Source organism: Neltuma alba, unplaced genomic scaffold, assembly GCF_004799145.2.
Source record: "Neltuma alba isolate B1F8T4 unplaced genomic scaffold, ASM479914v2 tig00011893_pilon, whole genome shotgun sequence".
Lineage (NCBI taxonomy): Eukaryota > Viridiplantae > Streptophyta > Magnoliopsida > Fabales > Fabaceae > Neltuma > Neltuma alba.
Window position 1 is genome coordinate 116,757 of NW_021636491.1, and position 17,326 is coordinate 134,082.

The window sequence follows — 17,326 nt, forward strand, 5'->3', positions numbered from 1 at the left end:
TTAATAATAGAATTTTTTTTTTGCCGGGGCGAAGGCGGTGTTTTCGAGGCGGAGGCCGCTTTTGCGTTGGCTTTACGCTCAACGAATCTGACCGTTTCCAACACGCCTCTCGACTCTTCTTTTTCCCTAAACATCATCGCTGACGTTGACGCGAATGCTTATCTTTTTCGTTTTTTTTTTTTGGCCAAAAGACGCGAATGCTTATCAACAGACAGCTTTTTGATACTTCCAGGGGCTCCTTTCCCATCCACGTTTCACTAAAAAATGGAGGAAGATTACTTTCTCACGTTTCTTGTAAGAAAATTTTGAAAGTAATTTTTAGTTCAATGCGCGCATATAATAAATACAAATTATTTTAATACATTAATTAAAAACACTTCTTTTCCATATTAAATGCGATGGAGAATTATTTGTTATTAAATATATACAAACTGCTAAAGTACTAATTTCTTTCAGAAAGAAACTTACATCTTTAATATATCTAGAGAATTTAATTCATTCTAATTTTTTTGGGTTGATGAATTAGTTTGTAGTCATTCACTCCCTCCCTTTAAAATTATATCGCAGTAAAATCCAATTATAATAACCCCAAACGTCATTTAAAAGGTTTCAAGCTGTAACGCTGATTCTATTTTTGACCAAAAATCAGTGATTCTATTCATTAAAAAAAGTATAAAAAAAACTTCAATCAAATTGAATATGGTTTTGGCATCTTGGGCTTTGGTCTGGGCCTATCTAAGAGGGTGCAGATCAAAATCCAATTCAAAATTTTGCTATGGTCCAAAGTCTGTTTTCGGCCTGAGTTATGGTCGAGGCCACGTATAAGAGCAAAGGGAAGTAAATGTATTGGGTCCATTCAAGGACGAGAGAACATGTAACATCACTTGCTCGTTTGAGACGATCAGAAAGGTAGAGACTATGAACAGAACGAGACCTGTTATATTTAGGTAATGCAGTTCATTCCGAAACGCAGGCGGTGATACATTGTAAAGTGAAACTCACAAGAGGGGCAGCAGAAGAAGCAAGGCGATACTGGACTAGGGGTGCCTGCATATTCCATTACAGGATGAGATGATATATTGATTCTAGAAAGACGTGGCAACAGAGGAAGTTGCAACCAAACCAGAGAGGAGGGCGACCATAAGTGCAGCATTGTAAGTGGTGGGTTCACCCTGCATTGAGTTGTTCCGATAATCATTATATGTCTCGTTATAGAAGGGGCCACCCACGAGGGCTCCCACAGCCACATTTGGATTGCGATAAGGTGAGTCATACCACTTGAATCCATCCCTGCACCCAGTAGTAGCATTTGTTGGAATAGAAGATCCTCTGTGATGTACGTATTGAGGGTAGCGACTACCATATCCAACCAGGTAGCTCATCTTCAATGGATTTTTGCCCAACACATAATCTGCCTGCAATTGTTTGACCGTCATCTTAACGACTCAGAATTAACAAAAATAAGGGAAACCGTCTGGGACTATCTGTCATGTGACATTTAATTTTTCATCCCAGAAAGCCATGTTTGGGTTTAGGGCAAAAAAGCTCAAATTCTTGTAATATAGTAGTAAATAGGAGTGACATAATTCTGAGTTAATACAACTGTTAATCTTTATGGTTTGATCGCGTTTTGGTTTCAACCCTTATAGTTCGAAATTATGGTTTCTCATCCCTAGCCCATCTGAAATGTTGGTCCCTGTATTTCATAAGAACTTGTAACTGGGATTATCGGCCACGTGTTAAATTTGTTTATGCGTGACTGTTGAGGTGGAAGTTAACCTGGCAACGGTGATAATTTTCTTCAGTAATCTGTCTAAGAACAAGAATTTTTTTTTTTTGGGGCCAGCAAGGGCAAGAATAATCTTTACTTCTTTACCTTCCACTCCTTTGTGTTCTTCAATTTCCTTCCCTCCTGCCTTGTTTCTCCTTTTCATTTTACTCTGATAATTATAATTGTAATTCTCGCCTGTCAACTGACCCCCAATTTTTTATCCTAGCCACCACACAAGCAACATGCTCCAATATCTTGTTCCATTCTCTCACATGAAGCCCTCACGACCCTTATCGTTCCCTCTAGGTCAAGTGTGTGCAATTAAGTTTTAAGATGAATTTTTTTGGGGAAAAAAACGCATTACTTGTGTAATTGAATTTATTGATATTTAAATTTAATTTGTTTTTAGTTTAAAATTCAATATAAATTGAATTTTTTTTTTTGAAAAAGAAAACGCATTACTTGTGATTGTATAACTATTTATTGACAAGATATTAGTTTCTTGTCCTCTCATTTACCCTTGGCTCACATTCTCTCTTTACTTTATTAACAAGCGATCCTGTGTTGAGGTGCCTCCGCTGTGAATATAGAGTTATAGACTGGTTTCTTTAATGATTCCAGTCCAAGCCCTATGAGGTAGGAGTTTGAGAATTTCCGTTGACGAATAGAGAACAAGCCAATTGACTTATGCCATAGAGAGGTAAGGCCTTTTCCACATGTTCTCATTTCTAGATTCTGCTTGTTATAGGCTTATTAAAGTTGAGGTCTCTATCAGGATGCAAGATAATACCATCAAATTTAAAGCAACTAGCATACCTGAGAAATGGCAAAACTGCGAAGATCTTTTGGCTTATACAGCTTTCCACTACAAAATAGAGTTTCTGTGTTGGATGTTACCATGTAATCACTGTAAAGAACAGCTAGGAAAGCAGAAGCCACAGAATGCTGCAAAGAGTTCCATGGCACCACCCATATCAGTCCATCTGCATCGAAAAGATAGGTTTAGACAGATAGATGAGAAGAAGCTAGTATTTCCAATAAAGTAGATGACAAAAGGAGTAAGGAAAATAGTTTCTAATGTTCACATTAGGAGGCCTTGTACAATATTAATATTTATACAAGCAAGGCAACAAATGCAGAATAATCACATGCCTTTGTCATCCCAAGATTCTATCCATCCTAGAGTCAACTAAATAAATACAAATATCGCAAAAAGAATATGTAAATATTACAACTAAAGCAAAATCTGTAGCACAATAGACCTAAAGTTAAACAATGGCAAAAAAGAAAAAAAGAAAAAGAAAAAAAGAAAAAGATAGACCCAAAATTAAACTATACATTTTGGGATCTTGTTAATCTGATTAAACACAATCAGAGTCGAGTTGACTTAGCTCAGGACAAAGGTCAAATATTCGTGAACAACAACAATCATGAGATAATACCAATGCATCAGCCATCATGCATAGAAATAGGGGAGGTATCCTTTCTAAAAATGCTGCAATGAAGAAATGAACCGTACTGCTAGTTCTACTAGTGGTCGATGTTGGTGAATCAGGCAGAAGCCCGCACATAAAGATTTCTGCAGTTTCTCTGTACATTTGGAGGTCAAGATTCTCTGCATTTGGAATGCCTCTTATGCCAAAGAAATTGATCCTGGACAAAAGAACCTAGATCAAAATCACAAAATAATAAATCAACTCGTTTATCCAGCTCAATGAGTGCATCTCGTTTAGGAACATGAGATCTATAGTAGTTTGAATTTTGAAAATATGTCTGCCAAACTGTACACCATGAAAGAACTAAACCGCATTAAATATACAATAAATTACAAAGACAACATATGATTAGAACTTGGGGGGAAATAAAGCTCTACTTCATACTCAGTACCTGAGTTGCAGCATGCTTATCATCCCAACTAAACCAGGATTGACTTCCTAAATTACCAAACGCATTCTCATTCAGCTCAGTCACATAGTTAAGGTATGATGGTTCTCTAGTTGCATGATAGAGCCAGCTGCCTGCCCACAAAAGTTCATCACCATATCCCGAAGAGTTGTAGTATTTCTGCACTTGCGGGATGCTGACACTGTAGGAACCTCTGTAAGTATCAGCAAAAGTAAACAGTTGTTGAGCATGACTGAGGAGAATGTCAGAATACGTGAGATTGATCCCCTTATATACTAGAGATGCAGCAGCCAAGGCAGCAGCAGTTTCTGCCGCAATATCTGTTCCAGGAAAAGATGTGTTGACTTGAGTCAATGGCCTTCCCTCAGTCATGGTTTCAGGTCTTTCCCAGCAATTGTGGTCCACTTCAGGATCTCCGACCTTCAATCACACAAAACCACAAAACCAAACAAACTAGATGTTAGTTCTGTCTTACTGAGCCTAATGATTTATTTTTCGGACGACAACAAAACACAAGAATACAGCAACAAATAAGTACGAAAGAAATTTATTCCTCCTTTAACGAATATTCTTTCACTGTTTAATTGTCCAGGTCTCTTAGACGACTCTCTCTATTCGAAATACCTAGAATTTTTCTATTTTAAAATTCTGAACTTCATTTCTTCATGGAAAAGTGGAATCCTCATTGATAACAAACCCGGGACCTGATTAAGGAGGACAGAGAAACTGCAGGCCGAAAGTTCAAACAAAAGGTTCACCTGAATGTAGAGCACGTCTGCGAAAGGATGTGCATTGATAAGATAATCTGTGATCCATTTAAGTGTGTCCTGCGCATATTCTAGTTGCTTCACAGCATTCAAGTGATCAGCGTATTCGAGAATCGCCCACGACAACACCGTAGCGGTAAAAGCCATGGGAAACCCAAATTTCATTAGATCTCCAGCATCATACATCCCCTTGGATAAATCCAAATTCGCTTCGCTCCCATCCCGTAGCCCTGAATCTCCCCTCCACGAAATCCTATTATTCTGTATCTTGCCCGCTGCACAAGCAATAAATCTCAACAGTTAAGAGAGAGAATTAGTAGCAATACAGAATTCTAAGAAAATTACATTTTTGAATGTCAAAAAATTGCAGAGCCAATTCGAGAGCAGTGGCGTAGTCTTGCACGACGTTGGTGGGACGAGTTGGGAGGTGAGCAGAACCAGAGCGATGAAGCTTGCTGAGTAAAGTGAATAAACCGGCAGCAAAAACGAGAATACCGATTATGAGTATCACTAACCACCAGCACCAGGAAAAGTTGAACCTTTTTGAATCAGCGACCTTGGCCTCCATGGAAGTTGATGCAACTGAAGATGAAAATCCATTTTGGGTATTTAATAGTGGAAAATAGAGCCAAAGAAGAGGAAATGTCGCCAAAGAAGAGGAAAGTCCATGACAGAGACCTTTGTAACATTAATATAACTACAAAAATCCAAGTCGCAGTCATTGCTGCCGAATGATTCTGCTGGTAGGATCACGACAAAGGAATAGGAGGGGAAGGGGAATCTCGACTCAATCTCTAAGCATAGTCGCTGACGATGCCGAATGCTTATGAACACACAGCTTTTTGATTTTATCTTGGAACATGGAAGGATCGAAGTTTGAAAGAACCATGCACGAGACACGGGACGCGAGTTAGCACGACTGTGCTTTCGAGGGGCTCTTTTCCCCGCAGTTTCGAAAATTATACTCCCTCCATTTAAAATTACATCGCAGTGAAACACCCCATTTATTTGGATTAGGAAAATTTTCCCAAACATGACTTGTTATCATTAGCAGTGCATCAAACGTCATAAAATATATTCGAGGTCAAAAAAAAAGTTCATAAAATATAAGCTCATTATTTATTAATACCAAAAAGGGTGATGCTGTGATAGTGAATCCATTCTCTCAGGCAAAAAAAAAAAGGCTTAGTGAATCCATTCTCAGCCAACACATAGCAGTTCAAACTCAACCTGAATGAAGGATTACTCTCAGGCTCTTGCGTATTTACCTAAACAACCCGAATCTATTATGCCTCTCCAAGCATAAAGAATCGAACTCTCTCCTCTTTTGGTAAGAGGATGCAGTTCTTACCACTAAGTCACGAATTATAGAGCGTTACTCCTTACTGGGTTGAAACCAGCAGTTTGTTGGTGATTATCGGTGAGAATTATATTCAAATTGAAGTTTTTGTAGCTTGGGCTTTGGTCTAAGCCTATATAATTGGGATCGTTGCTCTTGCCCCATGCCTCCTCTTTTCTTAGCCTAAAAGACAGAATCACCATCCTAGTTTGTATCTGTGACTTTGTAACTTGCATCGTGAATGACGTTTCCAAGACGAACACAATTTTTTTGCAACATAATTAAAGTACACGTGACCTTTTTGGTTTGAAAAAATGTACGCATCCAACTAATGTTTAGTCTGGGAGCTTTACCTCCCCTGCACAACTTTTGCTCGTTAATTAACCGTTACTGCTTTAATGCATGGTGTTTAACTTTTCTTGTTCAATACTACTTCTGGTCCTTAATATAAGAGTTAGTTGACTAATTTGAGTAGATTAAATAAGTTTGTTAATTTAATTATTCATAATAATTATGTGTTGTTTTTTTTTAAATATTCTTGTCAATCAAGTGTTTTGATCAGAACTACTTTTTTATAAGGCTGTTTTAGAAGAAAAAAAAAGAAGATAAATATGATAAATAAAGTAAACTGTAGTCTTATATTTAGGATCAAAATAAAAGCCAAACGAACTCTTAGATTAGGAAACAGAGCTAATACGATAAATTATTTCAAAGTTATCCTATATGTTATTTGCTCACTCTCTAAACCTCCCAAGTCCTCCGTACAAATAAACTTGATAACACGTCTTACTTCATTTATCTTTATCAAAATAATATATTTGATGTGCTATTTACTTAGAAAATAGCCGTCAAATAGTCTAAGACAGAAATAAGAAAAACAAAAACTAAATTTGATTAGACAAAAACCTTCCATCCCTTTCCCTTTATGTGTCCTCTCTTCAATCCTCCGCTGCATTGAAAGAACCCGCTGTTAAAATTCTTTTGAGGTTAATTTTTTATATTGGAATTATATTTTAAAAAATTATGAGGTTCTTTAATTAAAAATGTTTGGCATTTCTGTGGATTTAAAATGATGATCTAAGGGGAGAAATCTGGGTGTACTTTGTTCTCTGTAATGGATTTCGCTGCAGCTTTGCTATGAACAAAGAAGATAAAATAAACTCTGCATGCAGTTTTTCTTCACGTCATATGCAATCATCAAATAAACAACTCCTCATTTGACAGTAAAAACCATGCTTAAAATTTAAACAAGGCATAAATATTTGACAACCGTTAACTGAGAAATAAAAACAAAAATAACCATATGCATGAAAATCCACCAACTATGGTAGAAATTAAAACGGTGCTATAAAATTTAAATCGGCAAATCCCTTGATGCGAAGAAGAACCAATCTAGGTGCTGGTGTTGGTGTTGGTCTGGTTTCTCGAGTTTTCTTTCGCTTTCACCTCACTGCCCTGCGTCTTGTCATATGCTTTTATCATCTCAAATCCCATCGAAACAAAAGTTGTTAGTGCACTGTCAGATGAAGGGGTTAATAATAATTCAAGGATGTTGGCAATGAAGCGAACCTGGGTGATTGTCGTGAGGAGGTTGATCCTTCTGAAGGTTGGAAGAAAACATTTGGTTTCCGCTGTAAGTGCCACCAAATCCTTCATCGTCACACCTCATAGCATAGCCTTCCCCGTACGATTGTGACATCGCGTCCCTTCACACACATTATCATTTGATCTCAGACATTCTTTTAAACAAGGCGTGCGTGTGTTTGAATGTTGGAAAGTGAACTAACCCAGGCCTCTGTCTCTGGTTCTGAGCCATGATTCGTCCAAACCCAGGTGAATTATGTTACTCGATCGTGCCTCTTGGTTGAAGGAAACTTCTATTTTTCTGTCTCCAATGTATATAGAGAGAGGCAGAGTCCTATACGTCAGCCACTAGTCTGAAGATAGGAAGACCAAGATCTCATCAACAGTGTCCGATTCAAGCGCTGCGATCCTAAAGTTTAGAACCGAGTCAATTATATTCCACCGTAATTAAAAATTTCAACAAACTACTTGAAAATACAAAACCCTGCAAAATATACTCCCTCCGGTCTGGCGTGTTATTTTGCGCCACAAGGGCCAGTAATTCGTTATCTCCCTTTTCTTTTCTTGTTCTGTTCTGGCGCATTGTCTCGTATGCTTGCTCAAAGAACAGAAATCATCAGAATCTTGAAGAGGAATTTTATTTGGGAGAGAAGCTCGAGTGACATGTCTCACCTAACACGCATGCATAATTAGTATTACACGGCTCCCTTATCAAAACACCACCAAAGTCCTGTGCTACGTATAATTAAGAAGTTGGGGATGAATTTATCAAATTTCCAGTTCACAGGTAGCTTTTGTTCAAATATGAGCTATTGAAAAAATACCTCCTAAAAAATATCAGCCATTGAACATTCTACATCTTACACTAGTGATTGTAAACACTTTCAAGCAAATTGAAATAAATTTTTTTTATATACTTACCTCGTGTTATATAAATTATTATTAAAAATATGTTTTTAAAGGCTTCAATCATCATTTCAAATAAAATGATTCGCAGCATCTATTATAGATCTCAATTGAATGCTTTATGTGTCTCAGAATGGTGCTTTGTCCTTTGATATCTTATGGGGATCTAATGAGTATTGGATTACGAAGTCAGGCAACACAAAGCATGTCACTTCAGGTGACCCTATTCTGAACAACTAACTCAAGAAATTTCTTGATTCTTATCCTACGTATATTTGGTATGAAAGAAATGAAGCGGAGAGAAGGAGATGGAAAACTCTAATGAGTTTGATTTTAAAAAATTAAAACAGAGTGATTATAAAATTTTGATAAAATGATATGAAATAAAAGAGTAAAAAAAATTAATTAAAAGCTTTTAACTCCACTTCTCTAATTTTTTAAGTCAAATTCATTAACATTTTTTCATCCTGTCGATTCCCTCCATTTACCTCATACCTCATAGTAAACGGACTTCTTAAAATTCTTTTTTGAGTTCTGCAAAAACTGAGCCCCCGTGCCATACCAAAAGGCTTTTACTGCCTACAAACCGATCATTCTTGTTCGTAAATCCAATGGAAATGTTATTCCAAACCACATCCACATTGCATTTCGAATGATTCTATATTGGGCCGGGCCTCCCTTCGGTCGTAAACATTTAAATTGATATCATGGAAGGGCTTGATATAAATTTTTAAATAAAATTATTTATTTTTTTGGTCAATATCTAATTATTATATCTATGAAAAATTTGTCTCCATACTTCAATTGGTTAAATACTTAAAAAAAATAAGTCTAAAACGGCATGTACCGATGAAAGTATTTATTTGGCCACTATATTGTTGAAATTTTAATGGCTCTGAATAAGTTAGAATTTTATAAGAATACATACATAGAATTATATAAACTAAAGTAAAAAAAAAATGAATAGAACTTTAGTAACCAACCGTTTAACTGGAGTATTCGAGTGAGAAAAATATCTTGTGCCTGAATCTTCAATCCTCAAGCCAATATTAGAGATCTTCGAAGTCAATTATTTTTGTCGTGAGATTTGGGAAGGAAAAAAAAAAAAGAATTTCTGCCCTGTGGACGTAACATTAGAATTATGAGTTCCAGGGCGACATTTTGGAAAATGAAAGCTCCAAAATAAACAGGCAAATTTGTGGATTTGGCACTTGGAAGGTAGCGAGAATTGAGCTCGAATTGTAAATTGATGAGTGACACATAACTTCAATATTTATCCGTTTTAGAAGAATAGGCACTTCAAGTTTGAAATCCATAACGTGCATCTCCAAAGACCACAGATGAAGCTGCATCATTATATATATATGAAGCAACTCAAACATCATATAATTGCATCCGACAACGAAAGTTAACCTAACCAGTTGCTGACAAGGAGACAGCCATCAATTCATTCTTGTCATTGAATCTATCTTCATTATCCGCCATTGTTCTTGATTCTGTAATAATATATCATAATTATGTCTTGTGATCCTGTAATATTTTTCTCCTTCTGCATTCATCACAAGGAACTAAAATCTGGTTTAGCTACAGATAGGTAGTACAATATTTGTCCCCTTCATTTGAAACTTTATTCGATGCATGTGGTCTTCATATCCCGTCGTCAAAATTAGAAATACGAGGTTTGAATTTTAATTTCTTTATTAAAAAAGAAGAAAAAACCCGACGTTTTAAAACACACGCATCTTTCTCGTTTATGTAAGATATACCTAGCTATCAGTTTAAATCTAGTGGACACAGACAATTTTTTTTTTTTTTATAGTGGAGGCGGGCACAGACATTTTGATCACTGCTGCGTTACATCGAAATATGTTTTTATTCAAGTGCTCAGGGAAGTTTTATTAATTCTGAAATTTTCTGTTCATGCTAGTAATATTTTTTCATTATTATGATTCTCTGACTCACGCACACATATTCAAGTATACCGTCAAGAATTCTTTTATTAAAAGAACTAAGGAAGTAGTGTGTAAAATCTAATTCTATTTAAATATAAAACTTGGTAGTGGTAAACTTTCTGAAAAGAGAGATGTTCATACAAGATTTCATCAAAAGAGACACCAGACATTGGTTGGATTAAGTGCGAGGAAGCTAATAATGTCCTTTAAAAGTAAGGCTGTGGATTCAAATGTTGTGTTATTATGGATAACAGAAAATTTGATTAGATTGAATATTCCTATTTAATTTGAATATTCCTATTGAATATTCCAAGTCTAACTCAATAAAATTAGAATTAGATATGCTCTTGATAATTATATATACCAGAAAAATTCGAGTAGGAGGCCCAACATTCCGAATGCTTAGGAATTACTGAAAGATTCTTAGAGGCGGGGCATTGGTGAATCATCCTTCGCTGTATCTACTTTAATTACTCATATTATTAAGAAGTCAAAATGATTTGCAACTTGTGCCTGAGACAGGCATCATTAGTCTCACCCCAAAATAAATAAAGTAAAAAAGCTACATTCTATCGTGAAATTAAATACGCACTCACACACATATTATATTAGTTTTCTAGCATCCAATAATAATGAACCATGAATAGAATGAGAGTATATATCCCCACGCCAACTTGCACCATATAAAGTCTTTCAATACAATGATTTCATTCTTCGCCTTTTTGCATCTCTGCCTCTTCTATACATACAAAACTGTCTAAATCTGTGCACAGTAACATATAATTGGAAGGTATGGATACATATAATGTGATAAACAATTCTTAGATTAATATTTATGTCGACTGGTATACATGTGTTTCCGTAACTCAGACAGCGATGCGAGGAGCAAGATCTATTCTCGCTCGAAGCATAAGTTAATTAAACTAAAAAGCAAAGCAACGTAATGGATATATAATATGTATATGCAGAAAGGAGATCAGTGGATTACAGTGCGAAGACGGAGATCAAACCAAATACCATGATCGATCACACATAAATGAGTTAATATTATTCGCAAATGTCCTGTCTTTTGGAAGGAATACATGAAATGTACAACATTGTAGGTGCATGGTGGGGTAGGAGGGAGTAGAAATTGTGAAGGAAGAAGAAAATGTAGAGCTGGAGGAATAAGTAAAAGTGGTCCTACTTCGTCTCCTTTATGTCTTCCCATTTATTTGTTTCCGCGAAAAGTCAAAAGGACTTGGAATGTGTACGTTAATTATGTATGAATCATCGATCACGAGCCCCGTTGGGTTTGTCTCTGATATATATGTACTGCGGCAAAATCCAACAAGAGACGGAGGAAGAATTTGTCACTAAGTTCTTTTAACAAAAACATGACATGTAAAGGTGGTGTAATTCTTTCAACAAAAATTTATTCGCATGTCGCGTTTTTATTAAAGAACTTGATGGATAAGAGACACCTAATAATAACAATCATTATATATCTTTCCCCTAATTCCTCTGATCTGGCTGCAACTGTATAGCTTTATAAAAGGATCAAATCAAAGAGTGACGTTGGACTGTGATGGGCAGGCCTTTAGGAAAATCGACAAAAGGGTAGGCATAAGCTTGATCGGTCTCATCAGCCAAATGCCATTGAAAGTTGAGGACGAGATGGTGAACGAACACTGCCATTTCCAGTTTAGCCAGCTCCGATCCTGCACACAGCCTTGGTCCTCCACCGAACGGCATGAAGTTGTGACTAGCTTTACTGTTGCTTCCACTTGGGCAAGAACCTCCACGGCCACTTCCATTATTGTTGCTGTTATTGTTGTTCTGCAAGCAAATCGAATCAATAATTATGTAAGGACGACCTGTCTATTCTGATGCACCTATATATGAAATCAGATGCTTCTCTAATGCAGTAAACAAGACAAAGGCCATATCCCACGATCTGAGGCAGAAGAGGGATGATAGATTTGGTTTTCTTCTGGTGGTCGCCCGGGTCGCTTTCATGTTGTTATTTGATATGAATTGACGTACCGTCTTGGGCCCCTGCTCGCTCGCCACTAGCTAGACTTATAGCTACATGACTTTCTGGATTCTTAACTTTGAATCGTATTTCATTTAGGGTAATAGTTAAAAGAAAAGTTAGTAATAAATTAGAGGGGGTGAGGACCAGGGCAGAGAGGAAAAAGAGAAAAGGCACAAATGCACGTGCACGTGAGAACCCCACTTCCACATGGGCATTAATGATCATCTGAACCTCCCGTGGCCCTTGCCCACACGTTCACAAAAAGAGCCATGATCATTGATCATCATCATCTTCTTCCTCGCAGGGTATCCATTGGGTCCCACATAGACCCCAATATCCTTCTTCCTCTTTCACATCAAACTTCTTCCTCCATGATCATGACAGTTCATCTCAAAGATATCTCCCCCCAACGTTAATCTCACCATCGATCCATGATCGACAACCCCCCCCCTCTTTCTCTCTCTCGCTGTGTTGTTTCTTGTAACTTGTAATCTACCCCTTATCGCCTTCCTATTTGTGATACACTTACCCTAACGGCTTCGATGAAGATGGCCCTGGACCCCACGAGTCCCGCATCCAAATGGATGGTGTTGCTTATATCTACATGATCTACTTGATTAATGTATATGCTTCAAAGCAAAAGAATAGCCCTAATCATTCCCTGGCCATTCCGCAGCGAGAAGCATTAATGATTTGATCATGCCCTTTGGTTCAGTGACCACCATAGGTTTTGAAAGGTAAATTCTCGAACTGGGATTTAGGGGCCAACAAGCGTTAGTAACTCGTATGGTTTTCTCAACGCCGTACAACGTGTGTACCTACGAGAGAGGGTATGAAACGAAACGCCGTACCTAATAAAAATCGTGTCGTGTTCTAGAAAGGCAGAAGAATGGAAGATAAAGTAACTAGAGGAGAAGACTAGGACCACTTTTTTGGCAAAAACCCAACGTCCTCAGTTCTACCTATTCAAGTCTCTGGTTAAAAGGCAGGGAATGAAGGGGGAGTGATTTGGTGTGGGGAACCACCGGGAAGAACGAATTGAAGTGCTTGGGGACCTCTACTTTCTCATTCTTTTTATTCCCATGATTTTTCTTTGGGCAAAATAAACAAAAAAAAGCCACGGCTTTAGAGAAAGGGACAATAATTATAGAGAAGGCGTGCTGTCTAGAGCTATAAGCAGAGAGAAGGAAGTGACCTGCCATCTCCATGGATTGAAGTGTTGAGGTTGGTCAAAAAGTGAAGGATCCAGATGCACGGCTGCAATCACAGGCAAGACTTTCCACCCACATGGAATGTCATAACCTTTCAATAAAAACACACACAAAACTAGTATTAAACATTTTAATTTCTTCACCCAAAAAAAAAAGAGAGGAAAAACTCAATTGAATAACCTCACCAAAAAAAAAAAAAAAAAGACAAACAGACGAACGAATTGAAATATCCTTCCTCCTACCTTTGTACCTAACATCCTTGAGAGCCTTCCTGTGAAGGAACCTCACGACGTTTCCCAGCCGAAGTGTCTCGTTCACAACCTTCACAATCAAGGGAGCAATTTACTAACTACGAACTAATATTTTTGACTAACTAATGACTGCTTCTGACTTCTAAGCAGTAGAAAAGTAAAGAAAAAACGAAAAGAAGAGAGAGAACTTACACAATGAGTAAATTCCATACTTTTGTAGTCTTCCCAAGTCAGTTCCGTTTCCCCGGCTTCCTTCTTCGCTTTCGCTATTTTCGTGTGTTCTTCCTATAATTTTCCAGGATAACAATAAAGAGCTCGTACGTGTGAAAAAAAGACTTTTGAAGTTCCGTAACTACATAGTTTTTGTGCCATCAATATCGTCGTACTTGCTTACCCTTAGTTGCTGGATAGCTCGAGGACAGCCGGGTAAGAAGTAAATAGCTAAAGCTATAGCTACGGATGAAGTTTCATGCCCAGCGAAGAGCAAGCTCAGAATCAAGTCGAGAATCTGCTCTGTTGAGAGATTCGAATGCTTCAGAACCCAGTTCAGAAGATCATCTTCCTCCAGACTTTCATTCCCCTCCTTCATTCTCTTCAATCTTTCTTCCATTTTCCCCTCTATGAAATTCAGTATGGTGGACCGAGACTGAAACAAATATTAATCAATTAGTCCAGCTGAGGTCTGCTCTAAGATTTCAGGCATGAATATTATATTCTCTCACCTTTAAGGCCCTCCTGTAAGCAGTTCCAGGAAAATTCAAAGGAGCTGAAACCACCCCCTTCATGAATGTCACGTACTCTTTCTTCAATTGCTCTGTTTCAAGATTCCCAGGATCCAAACTCATAATATGGCTCGCCATCAAATTGAAGGTGAACTGCAATTCAAACGAAACACGCTCTCAGTTTTCAAGCCCCCTCGTTTCACTTCAAATCACTGGACTCAACCGAAAAGGGGGGGGACTTTACCTTCTTGGCTTCATCTTGAGCAGAGAACGTAGAATTTTCCGTCCATGAGCTAAGAACAAGCAGGGTATGCTTTTCAACCTCTTTCAACAGATGTGTTCGTAGCCTCGCATGGCTGAGAAAGTTAAGAGATATGACCCTCATGTCTCTATGCATGTCACCCACTAACACCAACATAGACCATTTTCCCAGGATTCCTCCAATGCTTCTGGGATAGCTACATTCGAACAATTTCCCTTCGTTCTGCAATATGAACCTGTTCAGGCCTGCATCGGCTGACACTATAGCCGGTTCCCCAAACAACTTGGACTTGTAAATCTTACCGTACCTGAAAACACGAGGCAAGTTCATGAGCTGCGCGAAGTTGTAAAGATATGTAAAGAGCAAAATTTCGTACCTTGCTATGTGCTGCTCCATGTACTCTCCAACAGTAGTAGCAGAATAAGGCTTCAAATAGCCAATGGTTTCGCCAAGAAAGGGCCAACCCATTCTTCCAGGGGGGAGATTAGGCCTGGGCTGTTTTCTTCTGAAGAGGATGAAGATGAGAAGAAGGGGAAGGAGGAGGGATATAAAAGAACAGAGAGTGAGGGGGGAATCAGACATGGAGATAGGCTTGTCTGATGCTGTGGTGTATTCTATGTATATATGTTCTGGTATCCCTCTGTTCTAAGCAAAAATAAAAACTGGGATACTGCAGTTTTCAATGAGGGAAAAGAAAAAGAGAGTGAAAAGGGGTTTTGATTTTGTGGAGTAATAAAATGGGGAAAAGAGGAAGGAGAGTGGCTTCAATGAAATCGGACCTAATGGAAGCGTGAAGCCGATAGGCTGCTTTTATAAGCTTCTCCTTGTGTCTTTAAGCGAAAACAGCGGAAAGTAGCAAACCCAAATTGGCTTTACACTTGGAAAATGATGCCCTTTGCCGATGACACCATTTATTTTATATGTTTATGCTTTAAACCCAGTTTGATTAACTCTTCGCTTTTATTAATTTATTTGTTCGTATTTAATTCTATGTGCTCCGTTCCTTCCCTCCATCAATGTCCCTTTGTACTTTAGATTTTTGGCTGAACCCACTCCCGCCCCTTATTTTAAATTTAGAAAGTATTTAAATAGAAATTAAATCATGATTTCAAAAATAATTTTATGATATACGAAATAAATATGTAGAGGGATTTATTTTAATTTACAGAAAAGTATTTTAAAAAGCACTTCACCTAGTCCCAGACCCCTTTTCCATTACTCTCTCTGCCCCCATCTCTCTCTCTCTCTGACCTTTATCGTGGAGAATTCAAAACTTTAATTGATTAAATTTGATTCTTCAATTCAAATTAGTTAAATTAAGTCAAACAAAAAAAGAAGTCAAACGATATTCGAGTACAATCAATTAATCTTCACTTCACTCGGCGTATTTTGATTTTTATTTCTATATCACAATAAAGTACACCATATGTGCGTGTAATTAAATAGTATTAATATATTAACAATGATGCTCCTTTAATACTACTTTTAATTCTTAATACTCCTCCGGTCCTTAATATAGGACCCAATTCTTGAGTTGGTTTTGGTCCTAAATATAAGACTCATTTCTCATATTTATCAATTATCTCTAAATTACCCTTATAGATACTCCCTCAACCATAATCAAGTAGAAGAGGAAGATGGGGTATTAAAAAAGATGATTATGGTATTTTAGGAAAAATGTGTCACATTTCTTATAATTAACTAACTTACCTAACTTCCTTAATCTAATCAAATTAGTTAAATGGGTCTTATATTAAAGACCAGAGGAGTATAAGAACTTATTTAACTTTTATTTTGATCCTAAATATAAGATCTCAATCCACTTTGTCTCTCATATTTATTTATTTTTCCCAATGTAATCCTTGTAATAATAATAGTTCTAGTCAATACACTTGATTAGTAAGGATGTTTTAGAAAAAAAACACATATTTATTACAAATAACTAATTTAATTAGTTTTTTTAATTTATTAAAATTAACAATTAATTTTTATATTCAGGACAAGAGATAGTATATCTATTTTGACATATCTTGGGGGGAAGGGGGGGGGGGACAGATAGCGGGCTAGATTTGATAACTGATAGAAGATGTAAATTCCTTTCTCCTAGATTGGTTTGGTTCAAAATATATGTCTAATTTAATAATATTTGGAGCATTTAATATTTATTTTTTTATTTTGCCCTCCTACATAGTTAAATTTATAAGTAATTAATTAAGTTATTATGATTAATGCGGTGTTGACTTTTGTCAATGGCATGTTTAGAAAGCTATGAAAAGTTTTCCAAATATCTAATGTCATAACTACCTTTTAACTAATATTTTTGGCAGATGTGGAGTGGTTAAGCCAGATTTATGTTGCGAACCATATGAGTAATTTTTTTTATAAATTTTAAATTTTAAATAGATATATTAATTGATATAATTAGCTTTTAAAGGTTTCTGTATTTATAGAAATAATTGAACTCCGATTATGAGTTTAAATTGCCCAAAATTATTATTATTCTTTTTTTTTTTGGATTTGGTGTTTTACATTGTCAAACAAATCCCATCTTGTTTTTTAAGCGCACTACCAACTTCTGAATGATTTGGTAGGTCAATATATTAAAATTAATTCAAACTATTTATATATTGACGAATAAA

General features: G+C 36.8%; 2 protein-coding genes across 3 annotated transcripts; both read right to left on the reverse strand.

Moving 5' to 3' along the window:
• Positions 1-709: 709 nt before the first annotated feature.
• Positions 710-5,276, reverse strand: LOC114719111 (endoglucanase 2-like). Of its 2 annotated transcripts, XM_028904569.1 has the most exons (7): positions 4,789-5,276; positions 4,435-4,718; positions 3,659-4,096; positions 3,291-3,438; positions 2,588-2,754; positions 1,172-1,415; positions 710-1,047 (listed from the first exon to the last, which is right to left on the reverse strand). In XM_028904569.1, exons 1-7 carry the CDS (start codon positions 5,009-5,011, stop codon positions 944-946), a joined length of 1,608 nt encoding a protein of 535 aa, XP_028760402.1. In that variant the 5' UTR covers positions 5,012-5,276; the 3' UTR covers positions 710-943. The 2 variants fall into 2 exon arrangements, with proteins under 2 accessions (XP_028760402.1, XP_028760403.1); XM_028904570.1 differs by having other exon boundaries at positions 963-1,415; positions 4,789-5,275.
• A 6,260-nt stretch (positions 5,277-11,536) lies between these two features.
• LOC114719112 (cytochrome P450 90B1) lies at positions 11,537-15,404 on the reverse strand. The gene is made up of 8 exons (XM_028904571.1): positions 15,064-15,404; positions 14,670-14,994; positions 14,426-14,578; positions 14,098-14,349; positions 13,896-13,988; positions 13,695-13,773; positions 13,437-13,543; positions 11,537-12,042 (listed from the first exon to the last, which is right to left on the reverse strand). The coding sequence occupies exons 1-8, from the start codon at positions 15,267-15,269 to the stop codon at positions 11,764-11,766; spliced, it is 1,494 nt and encodes a 497-aa protein (XP_028760404.1). The 5' UTR covers positions 15,270-15,404; the 3' UTR covers positions 11,537-11,763.
• Between the last annotated feature and the right edge of the window lie 1,922 nt (positions 15,405-17,326).

Coding starts and splice junctions, on each gene's coding strand:
- LOC114719111 (XM_028904569.1), bottom strand. CDS start 5,011: ATGGAGGCCAAGGTCGCTGATTCAAAAAGGTTCAACTTTTCCTGGTGC. Junction 4,719..4,788: donor ATTTTTTGACATTCAAAAAT/GTAATTTTCTTA, acceptor TTGCTTGTGCAG/CGGGCAAGATACAGAATAAT. Junction 4,097..4,434: donor CAGACGTGCTCTACATTCAG/GTGAACCTTTTG, acceptor GTGTGATTGAAG/GTCGGAGATCCTGAAGTGGA.
- LOC114719112 (XM_028904571.1), bottom strand. CDS start 15,269: ATGTCTGATTCCCCCCTCACTCTCTGTTCTTTTATATCCCTCCTCCTT. Junction 14,350..14,425: donor CTTACAGGAGGGCCTTAAAG/GTGAGAGAATAT, acceptor TATTTGTTTCAG/TCTCGGTCCACCATACTGAA. Junction 13,774..13,895: donor GTATGGAATTTACTCATTGT/GTAAGTTCTCTC, acceptor TTGATTGTGAAG/GTTGTGAACGAGACACTTCG.